At 48.6% G+C, this 21,074-nt stretch overlaps 1 protein-coding gene across 3 annotated transcripts in view; it reads left to right on the top strand.

Moving 5' to 3' along the window:
* znf423 (zinc finger protein 423) overlaps nucleotides 1-21,074 on the top strand; it is a 120,988-nt gene that overhangs the window by 9,735 nt on the left and 90,179 nt on the right. For 2 of the 3 annotated variants that reach the window (XM_029115081.2, XM_029115083.2), the window contains exon 2: nucleotides 11,089-11,151. In XM_029115081.2, the coding sequence (XP_028970914.1) occupies nucleotides 11,089-11,151 (63 nt within the window). The remainder of the gene's footprint in view (nucleotides 1-11,088; nucleotides 11,152-21,074) is intronic. The other variant, XM_029115082.2, reaches the window with a different exon arrangement.

Raw genomic sequence — 21,074 nt, 5'->3', positions numbered from 1 at the left:
GCGCTGCTTGTCGCGCTGCTTGTCGCGCTGCTTGTCGCGCTGCTTGTCGCGCTGCTTCTCAACATGGTTTGCAGGCGCTGGGCGCTGCCACAAGGCTAAATGAAGGCGACCCACGTCCGCCGTTCCTCCCCCTCGCCCGGACGTCGCTGAGCGCATCCGCCCCACCCCGGCAGGACTTATGGTGACCGCCGTCCTCAGAACCCCTTCTGTCTGTGAGGGCCGATCGGTGGCGGTGGCGGCTCGTCATCGTCTCGTCATCGTCTCCCCGAGCCTTGGAGTCCGCTGGTCCGTCCGCACGTAGTTGTGAGCGTGTGTGGTGGGAAGGAACGGGTCGAAAGAAAAGCCTTTTCTCTTGTGTTTTGCTTTCCCCTAATAAATGCTTCATGTTATCATCAAACAGTGTCCGAGAGACCAAGTGAAAGTCTGGAGAAAGAGAATAGGTGATGGCCATGCGGGAGGATGGGGCTGTGTACTGTGGGGCCTGTCTACTGCGCCATGGATCTCTGCTTTGAAAAAGGCAGACTCTAGGCTGGCCTCGGCCTGCTGGTCCAGACGTATTGATGGGCAGCTCAGGGACCTTCATTTCCTCTCCCTCGAAAAACAAAATTAAATGAGGAGTAGCGGGTGGAGGTGTCGGAGCCTGGGTTCTGGTGGAGCCCTCTGCCGGTTGTTATGCCTAACCTATTTGAGGAGGTGTGTTTGGTCATTTGTTAGGGCTTTGCGTTGCTCTGCCATATCGCCCCAAAGTCTCTCAGCGTGGCCCGGCTGGCTGAGATCGATGTCACGGCCTGGGAGGACCGACTGGCCTTGGTGAACGTCTGGAACCAGAGGGGCACTCCCCCCACAACGCCAGGCGACGGGCTGTGAGGAGCGTGAGGCGGTGGCTCTCAGAAGGAGCGTGACTGCAGAGTTAATCTGTCCTCCAGTGATACGAGAGCCACAAAGCTCCAGCAGAATGGGGCCTGCTGTAATGCCTAATCAAGTCTGTATCAAACTAAATAATGCCTTAGCGTGAAATTGGAATCTCAAGTCAAAAAGCACTCCCCAGCCTGTCCTACAGGATAAGGCAATTAAGGGTCCCCATCCTGCCTCTCTCTCTCTCTCTCCTAAGCAGCCCCGGGTCCTCTCTGAATGATGCAAGTGTGTGAGCGTGCATTTCCCTGAGTGCGCGTGTCTATCTGCATGTCTTGCCGTGTGCTTTCATTTACATACATGTGTGTGTCTCTACTTTGCCTGTGTCCGTCTGTCTCCATGGCCGAGCAGTGTGTTGGTACAGTATTGATGGTGGTGCTGTAACTCTGAGCAGCATGTCTATTCCTGGAAGGTCTCCTGAGGGTCTGTAATCCGGAGAGGTCTTCCTCCTCCTAGGTCACCAGTCAAATGCTGCCTTTTTGGGTGGGGTGGGGTGGGGTGGGGGTACCGGGCATCTCTTCCTCTGTCCCGTCCTCTTTTTCATGGCGTCGCAGCGTTTGGAACATGATTACCTGGTCGCCCCCCAGTGTTCAGTAGTGAACCTGTGTCATACTCCGTGACAGCAGGAGGCAGCCCTTGTGATTTAATCATGTCTGCTTTTCTCCTCACACATTTTCCCCTTCCTTTTTTTTTCGGTCCCCCTCTCCCACCCTCCTCCGTTCTTTCCCTTCCTCTCTCTGGGGTTTTGGAGGTGCGGTATATTGAAACCATTTCCCCTCTGCTCTGAGAAGGATGAAAAAACATGTTTAAGATCTGAGAGGCCCTTTAATCTTCCACTGTGTTGTCTGCTCCTAAACATGACGGAGACACACCTGTTTGTGTCTGGGTGTGTGTGTGTCTGTGTGTACATAAATGAAACATCTTGCTCTCTCTTGTTGTGGATTTGCTCTTGCCACTGTTTCTGAATCTAAGTGTGTCTGTGTGTGGGTGCGCGTGTGTGTGCGTGCGTGCGTGTGTGTGTGTGTGTGGATTCCTTAGCTGTCTGTGACAAAGGTAGCGCAAGCAGGCTCAGATGGTGCAGAATACAACTGCATCCAGGGCTTTCCACAGAAAACGCTAGCTGACGACAAGAAATATACAGCACAGCCATGAGTGGAACCCGTGCACGCCCCTGTCCGTGTGTGTGTGTGTGTGTGTGTATGTGTGTGTGTAAGAGAGAAATCCAGAAAAAGCCACAGCTTTATTGGAACTAAGAACATGTACCTTTTCTATGTCTCCCTCCACTGTCCACTCCAACCCAACCCTGACTCCGCCCTGTGCTTCTGCCTGTGACCAAAACGCCATTAGGGCTTTCCCACCTGACAACCCAGCTCTACTTCCGCTCTGCTTCTGCCCTGCTCTGCCTGAACAGTCCTGCTGTGGAACTCTGCTTGGTGCTGGGATGTAGTATGTCAGTCAGCCATTCTGCTCCTTCACTGACTCTCCAAGAAGTAAAAGCGTAGCTGGGCCTTTATCTGGTGATTGGGTCTGCCCGTGCTCCTGTGGTTGGAGAGCTGGGCTGAGGCTGAGTCTTAGCGTGGGTGCTTGTGCTTGGACGCTCCAGGCGAGAGAGATCGAGTGATCAAACCAGGGAGACTGTTTGCTCTTTACAGAGCTCTGCTTGGCTCAAACTAACCAGGTTTTCCCCACGGCATCAGCTGAGAACTGCCTGAGGAAACGGAACCTGAAAACCAACAGCTACTGCTAGCCATCCACCCACGCTCCCATCCACCCTCTGCCAGTTCACCCTGATCCTCTGTCTTCCTCTGTCCCACTCACAGTCCCCCATCCTCCACTCTTCCACCCTATCCTCTCATTCGCTCTCTCTCTCCGTTCTCGCTTGTCCTTCAGTCCTTCGGCATTCTCCAGCCTCTAGACCCATAAACCCTTGCTCCTTTAGAGTAGGGGGTGAGAGGCGCGGGGGGGGGGGGGGGGGGGGGGGGGGGGGGGCAGTTGGACCGCTCGGCAGGATTTTAGAGCAGCAGTGCCCTCTGAGAGTGGGAGGGCTGTGGGCCCTGTCAGGCTTTATGTTTTTTCTCTGTGCCATCTAAGCTCTCTGCTGTTTTTCCCCTTTACCCATTAGTGATTTTCTGGCCAGTGGTGGTGTTTGTGTTTTTAAGGCTGTTTTGTGCAGCAGAGCGGTTTCAGTGCTGATAAAAGTATTTGGTTAATCAGCTTCTGTCCTTGTCCCATGGCGGTGGCTTGGAGGACAGGCCATTGAAGTTAGAGCTCCCCGGAGGACGGCTTGGGCTGCAGATTGGCATCACGCTTGGCCAGTGGTGGAGCAGCGACCACCGGAGGGACAATGCAGCCAGCCAATGGGAGAGACCCTTAGGATACGAGGACGGGAGGAGGTGGGGGCAGGGGAAAGGGTGTAGGCTGGAAGGGGGTTTGATCCATGTGCCTCTGCTGTGTCCAGCAGGAAATGCCAGGCCCGCCCACTTGGGCTTGAAGCCAGCGTGTGATTGGCCAGAGTGACCCATTGCAGTGTTAAGGCCCATGCAGTCCCTCTTACCCTGCACTTGCTCTAGGAACAACTGTTAGCGCAGAGGTGCACTCTGGGAATTGCCATCCCTGCCATTCAGCCCATGCTGTCATTTGATGTGGGTTTGGGGGAGGGGTTGTGGTGAATCTAGCTGCAGTGGGTTGGGGGTGGAGATGCAGAGAGGCTGCTGCACACTACACTACCATCACTGTGATTAATCACCACAGCTCTGTGTTATTAGGGTTTAATGGTTTCTAACTAATGGCTGCATTGTTGTTGTCTTCCTGGTAGTGGTGAGTTGGTTTAGTGTTCCCCTTAGTGTTGGTTTATTGTCGTGTTATAGCGTTGGTTTAGTGTTATGTTAGTGCTCCTATGGAAGTGACACTGGGCCAGTTAGTGGGTCTGGCTGCAGACTGGTCTGCCTTGGCTTTTGGCTGGCCTTCTAGTCAAGGCTAAAAAGATGCTCTGCTCTTCACTGGCCATTGAAATCTCTTTTTGTGTGTGTGTTCGCGTGGTTGATCCTGCGTGTCGAGAGTGAATGCACTCGAGCACCAAGCCTTAATCCCTGTCTATGCAGGCTACATATTAGGTGCTGTGTGGTATGAGCAGTAGTGGGTTGTGGTATGAGCTGTAGTGGGTTGTGGTATGAGCTGTAGTGGGTTGTGGTATGAGCTGTAGTGTGTTGAGGTATGAGGTGTAGTGTGTTGAGGTATGAGGTGTAGTGTGTTGAGGTATGAGGTGTAGTGTGTTGAGGTATGAGGTGTAGTGTTTTGACGTATGACGTGTTGAGTTATGAGGGGTAGTGTGTGGTGGTATGAGGTGTTGTGGTATGAGGTGTTGAGTTATGAGGTGTAGTGTGTTGTGGTATGAGGTGTTGAGTTATGAGGTGTAGTGTGTTGTGGTATGAGGTGTTGAGTTATGAGGTGTAGTGTGTTGTGGTACGAGGTGTTGAGTTATGAGGTGTAGTGTGTTGAGGTATGAGGTGTGGTGGTATGCGGTGTTGAGGTATGAGGTGTAGTGTGTTGAGGTATGAGGTGTAGTGTGTTGAGGTATGAGGTGTAGTGTGTTGAGGTATGAGGTGTAGTGTGTTATGGTATGAGGTCCTGAGTTATGATGTGTTGAGGTGCAGGGTGGGTCAGTGGATCCGATGAGAGCATATAACCAAAGGGGTCTGGCTGAGGCCTGTAGGCTCATGCCATAACAGTCCTCTGCTCTGGGCCCCAAGTTTGATCCTAAAGAAACACAGTCTTGCACACACACAGGCAAACACACCTGTACACTTTAACACACCATTTTATACATTTAAATTCATACATACATTCACACATGCTCTGTACAATACACACACACACACACACACAGACACAGACCTGCAAATGGGGGTCTGCTAATGGCTTCCAGTGGGAGAGGGGGAGAGCAGGGTTTTATCCCTTAAGTGTAGAAGGCTTAATCAGACAGAATGGCCGGGGGCCAGCAGTAGGACTGTACGGCCCGCCCCTCCCGACCAGGGAGCCGCTCCACACACATTAGGTATTCTGTGTCTACCTCTCCTGCAGACGGCTGCAGTGGAGCTGGACCCAGGTGAGACCACTCTCCCACTCTCTCCCTCTCTCTCTCCCACTCTCTCCCTCGCTCTCTCACTCTTTCTCTCTGGTTAGATCTGCAGAACACACACACCATTACATTTAATTCTGTTCTCTCACTATCCAAACTGCCCATTACAGCAGTCATTTATCCATGCAGCAGTGTGTTGCTCTCTCTGTCTGTCTGTCTAGATTTCCATGACCTCCCTGTACTCTGCAGTCTTATCGACATAAGGTCTTGGACCAGGCTGTACACCTGGCTCTACAATATAGATACATGCACAGTCTCTGTTAGTGCCACAGTAAGACAGGAGCTCTGTATGTCTATATTATGTGTGTGTGTGTGTGTGTTAGAGTGAGGTTGTATGAACCGGCTGAGGTAGACTCTTTGTTTAACAGGGGGTCGGCAGGCGTGTGCGTGAGCCTGGCCCGGAGCTGCCTCGCACCCTGTTTGCTTTGTGTGAGGGAGCACACACACCTCTTCGGATAAATGAAAGCTCCCATTTAGAAAAAGGCACAATTAGAAGGATGTGTTGTTCCCCCATCCCCACTATGGGTATGGAGGCTATTGTCGGGTAAATTCACTCTCACTGTTTGTGATGTCGTCGAGACGGGCTCGTTTGATCTCTACCCTCGCGCCATTCGCCGCTACGCTGATTGCCGTGTTGCCGACAGCAACGCTACCCTAGCTGCATTAGCCCGGCGTGCCGTAATGTTGCAGCTTAACACTGCTTAACAGGCCCAGAAATGCAAATAGCACAACGCACGCTCACCACCAGAGCAGCAATTAACAGGAGGAGGAATTTCAATAATACAGAAATAAATTGTGTCAAGGATTGTGTGTGTGTGTGCGTTGGTGTGTGTCTGATGTGGGGATCTCTAGCACTCAAATAATAGTTCAGGGTTAGGGAGAGGAAGATGTTGTGTCCACTCTGGTCTGGGAGCTAGGAGCTGGTTTACTGTTCAGTCCGGCACGTGTTTTGCGGTGTAAGGACTGTTCTAGTAGAATGGTCTGGGAGGGACCTGGTCAAACATTTTCCGTCAGCCTATATCGGTGCTAGGTATGTCCAGGTGTAGGGCTATGGTTAAATGTTTCCGTGTTTGCGATAGAGGGGTTAAGCCACGGGCCAAGAGGTGAGTTGGCAGGGAGGGAGACCAGGAGCGCAAGCGGAGACCACCATTCTGGGTGCTGGGTTCTAGATATCAGTTTCCCATGCCTCTGTGAGTCCCGGTGTGTGCCCTGGCACTGCTCGATCAGTCTGCTTAGGAAACAGAGGGTATCCAAGGTAACCCGTTGAAACACGTTTGAGTCATTAGACCACCTGCTCCTCTCAGAGGGCTGTCTTACTGTAGGTTAATGATGATGTCACACCCTGACATGGTAAATATGAAGCAGTAATGTACGTACCCCCACTGTTCCTCTGGCAGCGTTCTGCCTTCAGTCTCTCCATCTCCTGCTGGCTTTAGGGTTCACATGAACACTGCCTGGTACACTAGGGACACAGGGGGGGGGGGGGGGGGGGGGGGGCTGGAAAGAAAGAAATGTATCATCTCTGCTAATGAATAACAGTAATTCCCCAATGTCAGTTCGCCCAAAAAAAACCTGCTTTTATTAGAATGGTGTTTTTATCTCTTTCTGATGACCATGTTCTTTCTATCCCTCATCTGGCTGTTTCTCTTGCTTTATTTGGCTGCCTGGTGATCGTGGTGGGAGGGCCACTGACTGTTTCTCAGTGTTTCTGGTAACATGGGTTTGGTCTCGCCAGGGATTCATTGCTCTGGGAGACTGTATCCGTTCCTGTGGTCCACATCTGTGAAGCACAAACCCAGTCTCCCTACACCGCTAGCCCAGCTCCTCGCCATGCTTTGCCATAGCAACGGGTCTTTAGTGTATAGCTCATTGTATACTGCAATCATCGGCGTTGTCGCTGAACCCCCAACGATTGCATTCCTTAACGTAGTGAACTGGAATCTTAAGTAAAAGGAAAACAAAATAATAATAGGTTCAGAGATGCAGACTTCCAAAACAGCCCAGCCAGATCAATACGTTTGTGCCGTCTTCACATTACAAACGAGGTTTCAGAGGCGTTAATGATCTCATCCGCTTCCCATCAGAAATGGGTGCTTTGGCTGAGTTACACCCAGTGCACTGTATGGGGGAGGCTGGGGTGCCCTGAGCTTCACTTGTTACAGCTGTGTGTGCGTGTGTGTGGTTCTGGATGTGGTGGCTGTGTGGCGTTGCCTGCAGGTTAGCGATGCACCATGCTAATGTGGCTGGGTATTTATAAAGCATCATCCCACTCCTCTCCACTGCTCTTCTTTCTGCCTGACTACACTCCAATATTCGCCCTCTAATGAAGCGCTAAATGAAGGATGAGTGGAACCCTGATTGGGTGTAATTTAGCGGCTTTCCTGCTCCACTGGGAAAGCAGTGTCTTTAGGAATGAGCTGGTCCACTGCAGGCTGTTCCTATTTAAAGAGCACCTCTGGCCCCCCGACCGCAGACTTCTATGTCCGTTTGGATTGGACGTGCCATGCTTTGAAACAGTGAGGTTTAGACTCTGTCCTCCATGAAAATGCTTCACCCCCCCCCCCCCCCAAATAGTATATGGAGTATTTTAGTATGACACTCCAAGAAAATCCATCCTCAGAACCTGGCATGTGAGCCATGAAGCACAGACAGCACCTGGAGCTCAAACAGCGGTCCTTCAAGACCATGATGGGCCCATAAACCGCAGTCCTAATGGGATCTTTATCCAGATCCAGCTTACATTTTTCTATAAAAGCGCCTGAAGACTGACCTGTCTATAGAAATGCTCAAAAAGATGGGACTCTCCAACCTAGACAATAAAACCAGTCTGCTATGTGAACTATGGGAATACTCTGTGAATGTTGAAGAGGTACTACCAAGAGAAGCTGTCCGGAGACATTGTGTTGCCAAATGGCAGCGCTTCAGCTTGAGCAGAGTCCTCGCTACCTCAGGGAAGATGAGAAGAAATACACATGAAATGGTGAGAGGTGGAGACGCTGTGGAGCAGGACCAGAGTTGACCCTGGACGGGTGGATACAGGGGTGTTGGCTCCAGGCTGGGCTTTAACTCAAGGCCGTCAGCAACAAGGCCAGTCCTCTTTGAGTCTGGAGTCTGAACCGGGCCTTCTGGCCGACACACTGGTCCCAGCTCTGGTCCTCTGGATCGCATTCATGAAACGATCATGGGACGGTTGAAGAAAGGAAAACAGAGACTGTTGCCCTTGGCTTTGTGGGGGAATATGAAATACAAAGTGTTACTGGTCTGGCGAGGTGAAAAATCAGCTCTGGCCACCCTGCTGCGTTCTGCCTGGACAGAAAGAGAGAATCATGGGAAAATAAACCGGCCTCTGGCAACTGTGTGGTCCAGTCTGCACCAAGGTTATTATAGTTTAGCATTTTTTATTAGTTTTTATTTTTATTTCGTTTTGACTTTGTTTTCAAATTCAGTTTAGTTTTAATTAAAGTGGGTTTGCTAGTTTATTTTAAATTTTTTGAAAATGCTTAGTTTTAGTTTAGTTTTTATTAGTTTTAGTGTTAGTTTTAGTCTTTTTTTGTAATATGGGCTATTTGTCAGGGGCAAGATTCAAAAAGGTCAGAATAAATATTGTGTAATAATAACTCAACAGAAACACAATACAATTTTAGAAAATATTTATTCAACAATAAAACCAGTACATAAAATTTACATATGGGCACAAATATGTAAACAGCATTGACAAAGACAAAAACTAAGAATATTTACTCTATAATTTTATTTTATTTTAGTTAGTTTTGTCAACCACACATTACAGTTTTAATTAATTATTGTTTTTCTGTAATGCCTCGCTTTTATTTTTATTTCAGTTAACGACAATGTTTTTTCCCACCTAGTTTTCGTTTTTTCGTTCGTTTTCGTTAACGATTATAACCTTGGTCTGCACACTCAGCCCATTTGAACTAGACAATTCAAACAGGGGTGGACTAACTATGGAACTGCTCTGTACGTATTAAGGTGTGTGTTTATTCTTCTCCAACATTACTTAAACTTCATATCGTTAGTAGGGAATTCGCACTCTTGTGACAATAAAAATGCAAAAAATATGTATGTACCAGCTTAGGGAATTTCCTTGACCTCATCCACTTCCTGATATCTAAAACAGGTTGGATTTATGTCAGGTTATTTTGGTGGACTTCCCTAGGCCTGGCGCAGGCCTGTACCACTTCACATGAGGGTGAGGGGGGGGGAAAGGAAGTCTTCATTGTGTCGTGACTACTGCCATTTCCTGTTTGTGTGCCCGTGGAGCTTCCTTCCTCTGCAGTGCCAAGGAAAACCTTGATCACACATTCCTGTTCTTATCTCGGTGTTGTTCCCCGTTTTGCACCCCTGAAATGAGTATGCATCAACATATTCACACAGACGGACAGACACAGAGACAGACAACCTGTGCTGTTTTCTCCCTGTCAGCTAGCTAATGATAGTTCTTATGTTTTCGGCTAATTGAACATGTGGGTGGTAAATGTATTTTTGTTTGTCGATTTCGATAAAACCATATGTAAGAAAAAAACAAATCATTGGACAGTGACCATCTTTTTGTTATTTTGGTTCTGTACTCCAGCCCTCAGAGTTTGAAAGGATAGAATGACAAGGAGGTTGAAGAGCAGACTCAGCTTTGAGGGTATTTTCATACATATTGGATGAACAGTTTAGAAGCGACAGCACCCTTTGTACATGGTCGCCCTGATTTAAGGTGTTTGTTCAAATGGCTTCACCGATGTGTTTCGTTAGGCAGGTGTATGCATTTGTGGGAATAGTCTTGATTCTAGACTTTGCTGTTGCTTTTGGAGGTTGTTGTTAGGGTTTGACAACATGAGGAAGACACACAGTGTCGATGAAAATTAAGCTGGCTGTCATAAGGCTCAGAAATGAAAATCAATAATTTGGGAACATTGCAAAACCCTGGGCATGCCCAAGTCAACAGTTTGGTCCCTCGTTAAGAATAAAAAAGAACCAGTGAACTCAGTTATGTCAAAAGACCCGGTGGGCCGAGGAAGACCACAGTCATGGATGAACGGAGAATACTGCCCCCTGACAACAACCCCACGGATCAAAAACACTTTCCTGGATGCAGGTGTGGATGTGTCAAAGTCTGCCATACGTAGAAGACTATACCAGCAGGACTACAGAGGGTACAAATTGCAAACCACTGATAAGCCTGAAGAACAGAAATGCCAAATTAGTTTGCTAAAAAGCACCTAAAAGAGACCCAAGAGTTCAGGAAAAAAGCCTTGTGGACAGATGAGTCAGATAGTATCATGTACCAGAGTGATGGAAAGGGGAAACTATGAAGAAAAAAAAAAATGCCCATGATCCAAACCATACCACTTCATCTGTGAAACCTGGTGAAGGGGGTGTTATGGCTTGGGCCTGCATGGCTGCCAGCGGAAACAGGCTCACTTGTCTTCATGATGATGTGACTGCCGACAGAAGTAGAGCAATGAATTCTGAAGTCTACAGAAATATTTTTATCTGCTCAGATAACACCAAGTGCCTCCAAGCCCATTGCAACAAGACAATGACCCTAAACATAATGCTAGAGCAATGAAGGGATTTTTGACAGCCAAAAAGTGGAAACTCCTCGACTGGCCGAGTCAATTACCGGATCTGAATCCGTTTGAACATGCATTTTAGAAAATGTATACGTAAATGCCATGTGTGGGAATATGTACATGTAAATGCCATGTGTGAGAATATGTACATGTAAATGCCATGTGTGAGAATATGTACATGTAAATGCCATGTGTGAGAATATGTACATGTAAATGCCATGTGTGAGAATAATGTACACGTAAATGCCATGTGTGAGAATACCTTAAAATTAAAGCTGACGGTCTGCGCTTCGACCTCATTGTCATAGTATCCTTTAAAACTCAAAGTACAGAACCAAGATAACAAAATAATGGTCACTGTTCAATGAATTATGGTGCTCACTGTAATATAACGGTAATTCCCAGAGGCATTTCTAAGCATCCCTCTCTCTTGTTTCCTCTCCCCCTCTCTAGCAGTGGAAGAAGGCGAGTCATCGGACTTTGCAGGAAACTGGGATTCATCATCCATCCAAACAGGTATCCACTCTGTTTCTGGACGTGTGCAGCTTGCCAGGCGGCTGTCAGATCCAAGACACAGATTAGATTCTGTGTGTCACATTCCAGCGCCGCCACCAGACGACCCACTGAATCACATTCTCTAATATCAATTCCATATGGCCCATAATGTCCTGCTCCCAGGGAGAGCGGGAGGAGAAATGGAGGCATGGTGCAAGGGAAGGAGAGCTTTTCACAGGACTCAGGAGGCTGATGTCCAGGCCTGTGCAGGCAGGCAGGACTCTGGAGCTCTGTGATATCACATCCTGTTTGAGGTTTAGTGGTAAAGTGTTTGGATTGAATCGACGTCCCTGTTCTCTCCTTCCCAGTACCTTTATCCAACTATTCATAGGCCTAGTCCCAGTACCTTTATCCAACTATTCATAGGCCTAGTCCCAGTACCTTTATCCAACTATTCATAGGCCTAGTCCCAGTACCTTTATCCAACTATTCATAGGCCTAGTCCCAGTACCTTTATCCAACTATTCATAGGCCTAGTCCCAGTACCTTTATCCAACTATTCATAGGCCTAGTCCCAGTACCTTTATCCAACTATTCATAGGCCTAGTCCCAGTACCTTTATCCAACTATTCATAGGCCTAGTCCCAGTACCTTTATCCAACTATTCATAGGCCTAGTCCCAGTACCTTTATCCAACTATTCATAGGCCTAGTCCCAGTACCTTTATCCAACTATTCATAGGCCTAGTCCCAGTACCTTTATCCAACTATTCATAGGCCTAGTCCCAGTACCTTTATCCAACTATTCATAGGCCTAGTCCCAGTACCTTTATCCAACTATTCATAGGCCTAGTCCCAGTACCTTTATCCAACTATTCATAGGCCTAGTCCCAGTACCTTTATCCAACTATTCATAGGCCTAGTCCCAGTACCTTAGAGGGTTTGTTTCGTGATGGGCCCCAATAACCTGGTGGTGAAAACAGGTTATTAGTTTTATGTTAGTTTTGGATAATTGACTGCCTTTGATTAAAGCCCGACATCTAGTTCAGGGGTTTGTGATGCAGATCAGAACTACCTGGAGAGAGGATGCAACCACTGAAAGGACCAGTACTGTAGACCACTGTATGAGTCTGGTACAGCTCACAGTGACAAGGACACATGGTTCCTCCCCTTGTCGTTGAGTTGGCCCTCATGAAATCACGGGGAACTGCGAGAGATAAGAGAACTGAATGTTCTTTGTCTAAACGGGGCCGCCTGGTGATTCTTCTGGGAGGAGGATTTGGAAAGTGAGGCCCCGAGGGGGGGTGATGACGTGGCCCTACCCCCCCAGGCCTCTGCTAACCCTCCTCAGGGGGCGGGGCCAGGGGTGCTGACGTGGCCCCCCCCCCAGCCCTCTGCTAACCCTCCTCAGGGGGCGGGGGTGCTGCGGGGGTGCTGACGGAGGTCCTGGGTGACTGGAAAGTGCTGTGTGTGTGAGATACAGCAGGAAGGAGAGTCCCACTGCTCTCACTCTAGCCCTGCGCACTTCCTCCCCCCTCCTTCTCTTCACCTCTCTCACACACACACACACACACACACACACATGTTCCCTCACACGAATGCTTGCACACTCTTACACAACACAGACACACACATAGGCTCACACACACACGCGCACACACTTTCTCTCACACAAATGCTTGCACACTCTTACACAACACAGACACACACAGGCTCACACGCGCACACTTTCTCTCACACAAACACTTACACACTCTTACACAACACAGACACACACATAGGCTCACACACACACACGCACACACTTTCTCTCACACAAACACTTGCTCACTCTTACACAACACAGACACACACATAGGCTCACACACACACGCACACACTTTCTCTCACACAAACACTTGCACACTCTTACACAACACAGACACACACATAGGCTCACACACACACACACACACACACACTCACACACTTTCTCTCACACAAACACTTGCACACTCTTACACAACACAGACACACTCATAGGCTCACACACATTCTCACTCTGCCTCTTTCTCCCCTTCATGCCTTCTCTTCCTCTCTCCTGTTTGTTTGTGCTCCTGTGTTCAGGCTCAGGGGGGCAGCTTGCCATTTCTTATTTAAAAAGAAAAAAACCTTCCTTCCCTTTATTCCCTGGGAGATGATGTCGACAAGGACACTGGCAGGCTTTTCCTGGTATTAAATTCAGAGATTTCTTCCCCCCTTTTCCCTTCTCTGGAAAATGTGTGTTGAGTTTGGAAAGAGCAGCAGGGTGGAGGCTAAGGGAAGAGCCAAACACCCCCACTCCCCCTGCCTGCGTGCCCCTGAGGACCTCAGAGGGCCCCTTCGGTCTGTCCCACAGGGGAATTGGCCGGAGGTGCCTGCCCCCCTCTACACATTCCCCCTCCCCAGCCTCCTTGAGACAGAAAAACAAGCCGTCCCTCCCTAGCCCAGAGAGGGAGAATAGGAAAGGAGAAAAGACAGAAAAGGAGCCAGGTCTGACACTGGAGACCGAGAGGGAGGGGGTGGAGGGAGTGAGGGAGGGACAGGATTTGTGAGATGGAGTAAGAGAGAGAGAGGAAAGGAAAGAGGGACAGAGGGTGAGTTTTTGGATAGGGATGCAGACGTTTGTCATTTCTGTGGAACGAGGAGGCGGGGTCATCTGTGCTGATGATTTTAATAAGTGCCACCAGAGCTGTGAAGTTCAGCCTTGTTTTGCAGGCTTCCTGTTGGAAAGCCACTCCTGCCTCGCTGTGCGCACGCATGCACCCACATCGGATAGAACATTCCCGGGTTAACGCAACACATGCCACAGGCTGTCTACTAAGCAGAATTAAAGGAGGAAACTTCTTTTCAGTGACCTCCCCTTATATACACAGTCAGACAAACACACACACACCCTGTTGCGTCCTGACCGTGGGGACTGTAATTCATGGTGGATAGAGTAGTCATCCCAGAGCATGGGGCAGATAAGGGGCCGTAGTGAAGCTGAGATTATTGTATTAATTTACTCCTCCTGCCATTGGCTGGCCGTTGCATCAGCTACACCAATGAAGGTGGCTGTTTGTTCCGGCCCTACCATTGGGTCCTGGGTGTTGTATCTGTGACCTCACTACAGAGCCTCCGATGGGACGACTAGGTCACCTGTCAGGCAGCACCGTAGGAACAGTGTTGTGTTGTCACTATAGGAACGATACAGTGTCAGAAGAGCACTGCAGACAGGAGATGCCAAGCTAACATTTATGGTCCTGTTTTAAAGGACAGTATAACACCTGCACAACATTTTAGAAGACAAAATCATCAGGTATTGCAAACATGTCAGACTATTATTCCAAGGGTCTAGAATTGGAATAGTAAACAACATTTTGTGTCTTTGTTGGTTGGATTGTTCATTGTTTTTGAGTCTTATTTTGACTCCTGGAAGACCCTTAAGCACCATTTCTCTCAAATATTCGAGTTCAATATTCGGTTTGATAAATAGTCATTCCCGAAAATGTGCGTTTTAATATGCTTATTCAGGAAATCTGATGGACTGATAGTGATGGACTGATATAAAAAAAAAAAATGGCACTTGGCCTTTCTGGTGTGTCAGATCACTGCTCTGTGTCTCTCCCTCTGCAGATTGAGATGTCAGTCAGTCTGATGGCTGCGCACGCACTCATCCCCTGCGCACGCACTCATCCCCTGCGCACGCACTCATCCCCTGCGGACCCACAACCTGAGTGTGTGCCAGTCGTCCGGGGGAAAAAATTTACTGGTTTTATTTTCCCCTTTGGAGGACAGGAGGGGGACGGGAGAGAGAGGAGGTGGAGGAGAAGGAGAAATGAGAGATCATAAAGAGCCTTACTTTCTGTCCTCAGTGTCTAATGTATGGACTATGGAGAGACATCTCAATGATCTACACTAGAGGACATGTTTCACAAGAGGCTCTCTCTCTCTCTCTCTCTCTCTCTCTCTCTCACTCTCTCTCTCTCACTCTCTCTCTCTCACTCTCTCTCTCTCTCTCGCTCTTCCTTTTGCTCTCTCTCGTCTCCCTCTTCTGTCTTCCATCTCTTCAACCTCTGGAGGTCCATAATATATTTTTAATTTCCCCAAGGCAACGACAGGAAAACAGTTTTAATGTGTGAAGAGGAGGCGTGTGCTTGTGGGCGCTTGTCCGTGCGTGTGCGTGTGCGTTTGTGTGTGTGTGTGCGTGGCCACGGGCTGAAACAGGTGAAGACATTGGTGAGCAGCTGTCAGGCTGGGTGTGATTTAACAGGCTCTCTTTCTTCCATGACACTCTGTGGGTTGTGGTCCTCTGTGGGTGGAGGTGCTGGTGCTGGGTGCTGCTCCCCCGGCTTCCTGGCCTCAGGGGGTGGGGGTTGGGGCATGCTGTGAAGCTGGTGCAGTGGCCTCCGTCGGCTCCCTGGGGTCTGCCCCGTATTGTGGAAACACAGTCAGCAGAGGACAGCCGAGCTGTGCAGAGTTCCTGCTTTAAATAGGTCCCCCTGTTTACTGGGAGAAGGAGAGGGGTCCCCGGAGAGGCCGGGGTAATGCAGCCACGTCCAGCTGCACCTGCTGTGTGTGTGTGTGTGTGTGTTTCCTAGACCCCAGACCTTTAGTTAGTGCCCATACTGTAAAAACCTGACTGACTGCATGAAGCATAGAGGCCCGTTTTGGAGCTTCACAGATCCATATAATATTGTAAGGTCTTTCCTGTCACCATTAGCTGTGGGTTTTTGTCCAAATTGTTCTTGAATGCAGAGAGGCAAAAGGCTTGGGTACTTAGGGTTTTCTCCAAAATCAAACAAACAAAAAAGCAGTGTTGTTCCTCATGAAATAGTCTTGACATTCTTTTTGTACCAGGTATTGGAATGTCTCAGTTTTGGAATGTGAGAATATCCCCTCACCAGGCGATTTTTTTATTTTTTTTTACTCCCTACCTGATCAATTCTACCTTGCTCATGTTCTCAGGAAAGTGCTCCTTTTGAATCACCTCTCAAACAGACTAGAGCTTTTTGCAGCCAATCTATGTAGTACCTCACTTGGCTGACTCTGGTCGGTGTGACTGTGTGCATGTATGTTTGGAGCTGCGGAGCGTTGAAAGGCAGCCCTTGTACCCCAGTTGTTTCTTTTCAAAACACTGGTCTCGTGGAGCTTGGAGCTTGTATTTTTCCAACTCCCAGGCTCCAGTCTGGGGTAGTGATGGCTGTGCTTGTTTGCTGCCGTTTGGGTGTCCTGCAGGTTTCTGCTTCTCTAAGTATAACTGTGTCCCAACCAGGCCTCAGGCCTGGTTCTTAGTGAGCCCCCCCCATCTCTCCCTGTCCCTCTGTCTCCCTCACTAAGAACCATTTGAGTGACCGTGTTTGCGTTCTGTTTGCTGTGTGTCTGTGTTCTCTGAGTGTTACAGTGATGACGTCTCACTGTACTGAGTGAGTAATAGGAGACTGCTGAGCCTCCAGAAGTCAGAGCAGAGCAGGGCGTCAGGACTGGAACTAGCCAGGGGGATCGTAACAAGTTTCACTTTAAATGTCAAAGCTCAAAAGGCACTCACTCCAGTTTTCGGCTCTGCGTCGTTTTAGAGGAGGGGAGGGAGTAGCCATTAAATTGTCCAAACATTTGACTAGCATTTCAGTTCTGCTGCCATTTATTCCAAGTTAAATAGTATTACTCTAATAGTGAGATGGGACTGCTTTACCTCATAGCTCCGTGGTGGCGGCTGGACTCTGGTGGTGGAGGGAGCGAGGGGAGGTTGCTGTTGTCTCCCCCGTCGCATGCCTTGCGGTGTCCATTAAGCCCACATCGCTCAGCTCCTAATTATTTCCCAGATCTCATGTTGGAGCCGTGCTCCGTTAAAACAGGAGAAGGGGAAAAAAAAACATATCAACCTAACGAGCGGTAATTAGCGTGTCCCTGCAAGGCGGGGCTCTCCTCGGCAACACCACTGCTCTGTGGATTCTGTTAATTCACTTCTCTTCATCTAATTACCCCACACAAACATGTCTGTTTTCCTTTCCAGAGAGAGGGAGGGAGAGAGAAAGAGGGAGAGAGAGGGAGTGACATTATTTGCTACCATTAGACACCCTCTTCACCCTCACAAACAAACACACACACACACTTACGCTGTCTTTTGAAGCTTCATCAGCAGCTATGAAACGTGCAGTCTAATTCATTAGGAAATAATTAGGAATAATCATTTGTGTTGGGCAATATTCAGATTTCCATATTGTGGTCCCACGTATTGCTGGTGTACACAAAACAATGAAAAAAAATCTCCAGAATGCTAACTATATTAGCATTATTTTACATTAGGCGTGTATTGTAAGGGTTTTACACTGAACACTATCTGGAAGTGTTGGTCTGTTTGTGCTAGGAAGGGTTAAGCTCTCCATTCATTTCTCACAAGCATCTTGTAACCCCTGGCTTCTCCTCAAACATACACCTCTCACCCCCTTCACTGTGTGTCTTCTTTCTCACCTTGTCCCCATCGTTTCGCTGTTGTTTTTCATTCAAAATTTTGCCTGCCTGTTTCGGCGAGTGTGTTACTGTTCACTGTGTGTGTGAGTTTCGGTGAGCAAGTCAGCAAATATTTAATATCTTAGTACGTATATGTGCACGTGTGTGTGTGTGTGGCGTGTGCGCATTTATCTGTGCTTGTGAACGTGTGGAAAATGCGTTTTTGTATCCGCGTGCGTGATTGTGTGTGTTGGTGATTGTGTGTTTTGGTCGGCCTCTTGGCGTGGGGACAGTCTGTGACTCAGAGATAATGGCTCTCTGCAGAGTGGGGGACTGGAGCTCCAGCTGGCACAGGGAGACGTGACGTTAGCTGCTGGGACTGCTTCTATACGCACGCCCCGACGTCCCCACTGTGCCCCCCCCCACCCCTGGGGGCTCCGGGCTCTCATTAAGTGTTCCAATACTCAGGAGGGGGCGCAGCTAGGAGCGAACTTTAAATGAGTGATAAAACAAACGTATGCAAGCAAAAGTAGAGAGGTAGAGATGGGGTCAGCTAAAATTGTCTGTGACGATTAAATGAGTTTGGACGGTGTTGTTTATGCAGGCGTTGGTTCAGTTTGCACTCAGAGCTCTTTGAAGAAACATGAAGTAATGGCACAACATTGACTCTGCCACGAATGGATATTAAAGAAAGCGTTTTGACCTTGTGTTGACCTCTGACACACATGCAGTTTGCTACGTTAAGCCTGGGAACATGTATGTATCTTATTAGCGGCAGAAGCTAATGGGCCTATATCAGTGCTGCCATAGAATCTACCGTTGACAGAATGCTGTGCATCTGAAGCTCTCCAACCTAGCAGACAGGTAGGGAGGCTGTCTGGGCCAGAAATATGGCCTCTAAGAATAAATCTGGGGGCATAAAGAGGCCTTGTTCATCTGAATGGCCCTTTAGAAATCATTAGTCTCCTTGGACACCACTTCCAACGTAAGCCCTCATTTCATTTCGGTTTCCTCCCCTCAAATTGAATTATGTTTGAAAACACTCTACGCGTCTGAACGACTCTACAGAGTCTTATTAGTAATGACATCAGCACACATTATAGCACATCTACTACTTGGTGTGTGTGTCTGTGTGTGTCAGGGTTGTAGGTATGCAGAGGCTGACTCTGATTAGGTGATATTGAAGTGTATTTTTATATTTGCCTCAGAGGGCAGTAGTGCTGTATGGATGATAACATTAGACTGTATCTGTTGTTTATAGCCGTGCAGCTGGTGGTAGGCTTTATTATAATTTTTTTGAGTAGATCAGCCTTGAGCGAGCAGAAATAAAATCTGTAAACCATCGGTATTAGCAGACATTGTCTATCTGTAAACCATCGATATTAGTAGAAATTATCTATTTGTAAACCATCTATGTTAGCTGACATTATCTCTCTGTAAACCATACATGTTAGCAGACATTATCTGTAAACCATACATGTTAGCAGACATTATCTGTTAACCATCTATATTAGCATTAGTACATAAAACAATAAAAACAAATCTCCAGAAGGCTAACTACGTTAGCATTATTTTACATTAGGCGTGTATTGTAAGGGTTTTACACTGAACACTATCTGGAAGTGTTGGTCTGTTTATGCTAGGAAGGGTTAAGCTCTCCATTCATTTCTCACAAGCATCTTGTAACCCCTGGCTTCTCCTCAAACATACACCTCTCACCCCCTTCACTGTGTGTCTTCTTTCTCACCTTGTCCCCATCGTTTCGCTGTTGTTTTTCATAAAAACATTTGCCTGCCTGTTTCAGTGAGTGTGTTACTGTTCACTGTGTGTGTGAGTTTCGGTGAGCAAGTTAGCTAATATTTAATATATTTGTACGTGTATTGCGCCGTTTTTGTTACCGTGTGCGTGACAAAAATGCATAATTTCAACTCAGTTTTTTTAAATGCGTGCACACTTACATCCTCCCAACCCACACACACACGCGCACACACAAACCTCAGACAGAAACACATGGCAATCGAACACAAAACGATTATGGCCAACTCCGACCCCAGCGCTGCCATCCGCGGTGGGCACCCGGACCCACAACCCAGGACAAATATATTAGGCTGTGAATCGGTGGCCCCAGACTCAAGGGGGAACCTAAATAAGCCTGTTCCTTAGTTCCCACCACCATTACCGGCCTGCAGAGCAGTGTTCCTCCTCGTTAATACATTTCATTATATTCATTGTCCTTTTCGTTCATTGTGTTCTTTATTCATTGCTGTACTTGTGGAAGTCTTGGTGTATTTAGCTGTACCTGTTCTAGTTAGAGAAACTAGCTCTCTCTGTCCACTGCCTTGTGTCACCTCTCCTGACAACAAATCCCCTCCAATCAGGATGGTTATTCAGCTGCAACATCCCTACCTCAGCGCACTCACACACGTACACACACACCACCATGAAATTCCCCCACCCACCCCCTATAACTCCTCTCCTCACCTCTCCTCTAGATAAATAGTGGGTTTTGTGTTTATCAGGGCCACTGCTGGAGTTGCGCGGGGTACAGCTGGGGCGCACGCCGCCGCCGTATCAATCTTCCCCAGTAGCAGCACATCCAGGGAGGCCTAATGACAGAGGCAGTAGCACTGTGCAGCAGGCCTTTAAATGAAGTGTGCTCCGGACCCCCCACCCGAGGCTCCCTCCTCCTTCAGAGATTGGAAACGCTTACCGGAGGGGAGGGGGCTACTGGGGAGTTTGGGAGGGGGGCGCCGGAATGGGTGAGGGGGTGCTGGATGGCATGGGGAGCACACCCCGTACCAACACCCCCCCCCCCCCCCCCATCTCCCTGAGCCCTGTGGAGCAAAGAGGAGCAGAGCGACACAGAGAGAGGGGGGAGAGAGATGGATGGAAGGAGAGAGATGGGGTGAGAAAGAGAGTTAGAGTGTGAAAGCGAGAGAGAGTGGGGGGTTAGGAAGAGGTGGAGAGGGGCAGAGCAAGGTCTTGTCTGGCTCCTCCCTCGTTGTCATGGTAGCAGGTTGTGCTGGCATGTTCTGGAGTTGGCAGTACCCATACCTCTGGCACGAGGGCACCTGGGAGAGTGTGTGTATGCGGACGGATCCGTGCGTGCGCATGTATGTGTTCATGTTAGTTTATCGTGCATTCGTGTGTGTGCGTGTGTGTGTGGACGTGTGTTTGACGGGTATCTCCTCTGCCTGGGATGAAACGTAGTGTATTTTTCAGGCGCCTGCAGATAAATGTGTCAATAAATGTGTGTGTTTGTAACGGCAGTGTAGCAGGGTGTCCGTGTAGCGTCAGTTAAGGGCCAGTCTTGTCCCTGTCCAGACGGTGCTCTCACCACTGGACAGATGGCCGTAACCCCCCCCAAATGCCCAGAGCCCTCCATTCACCCACTGCACCTCTCCCCGTGAGGACCATTGTGGAATTGGAGCACCTCCACGCTCCACACATCTCCTTATTTCCGGACCTCTACACCCCTCTCTCCGTAACAGCCCC

The sequence above is a fragment of the Esox lucius genome, chromosome 19 (assembly GCF_011004845.1).
Source record: "Esox lucius isolate fEsoLuc1 chromosome 19, fEsoLuc1.pri, whole genome shotgun sequence".
In the NCBI taxonomy this organism is placed as follows: domain Eukaryota; kingdom Metazoa; phylum Chordata; class Actinopteri; order Esociformes; family Esocidae; genus Esox; species Esox lucius.
This window is presented reverse-complemented; position numbering and strand designations above follow the sequence as displayed.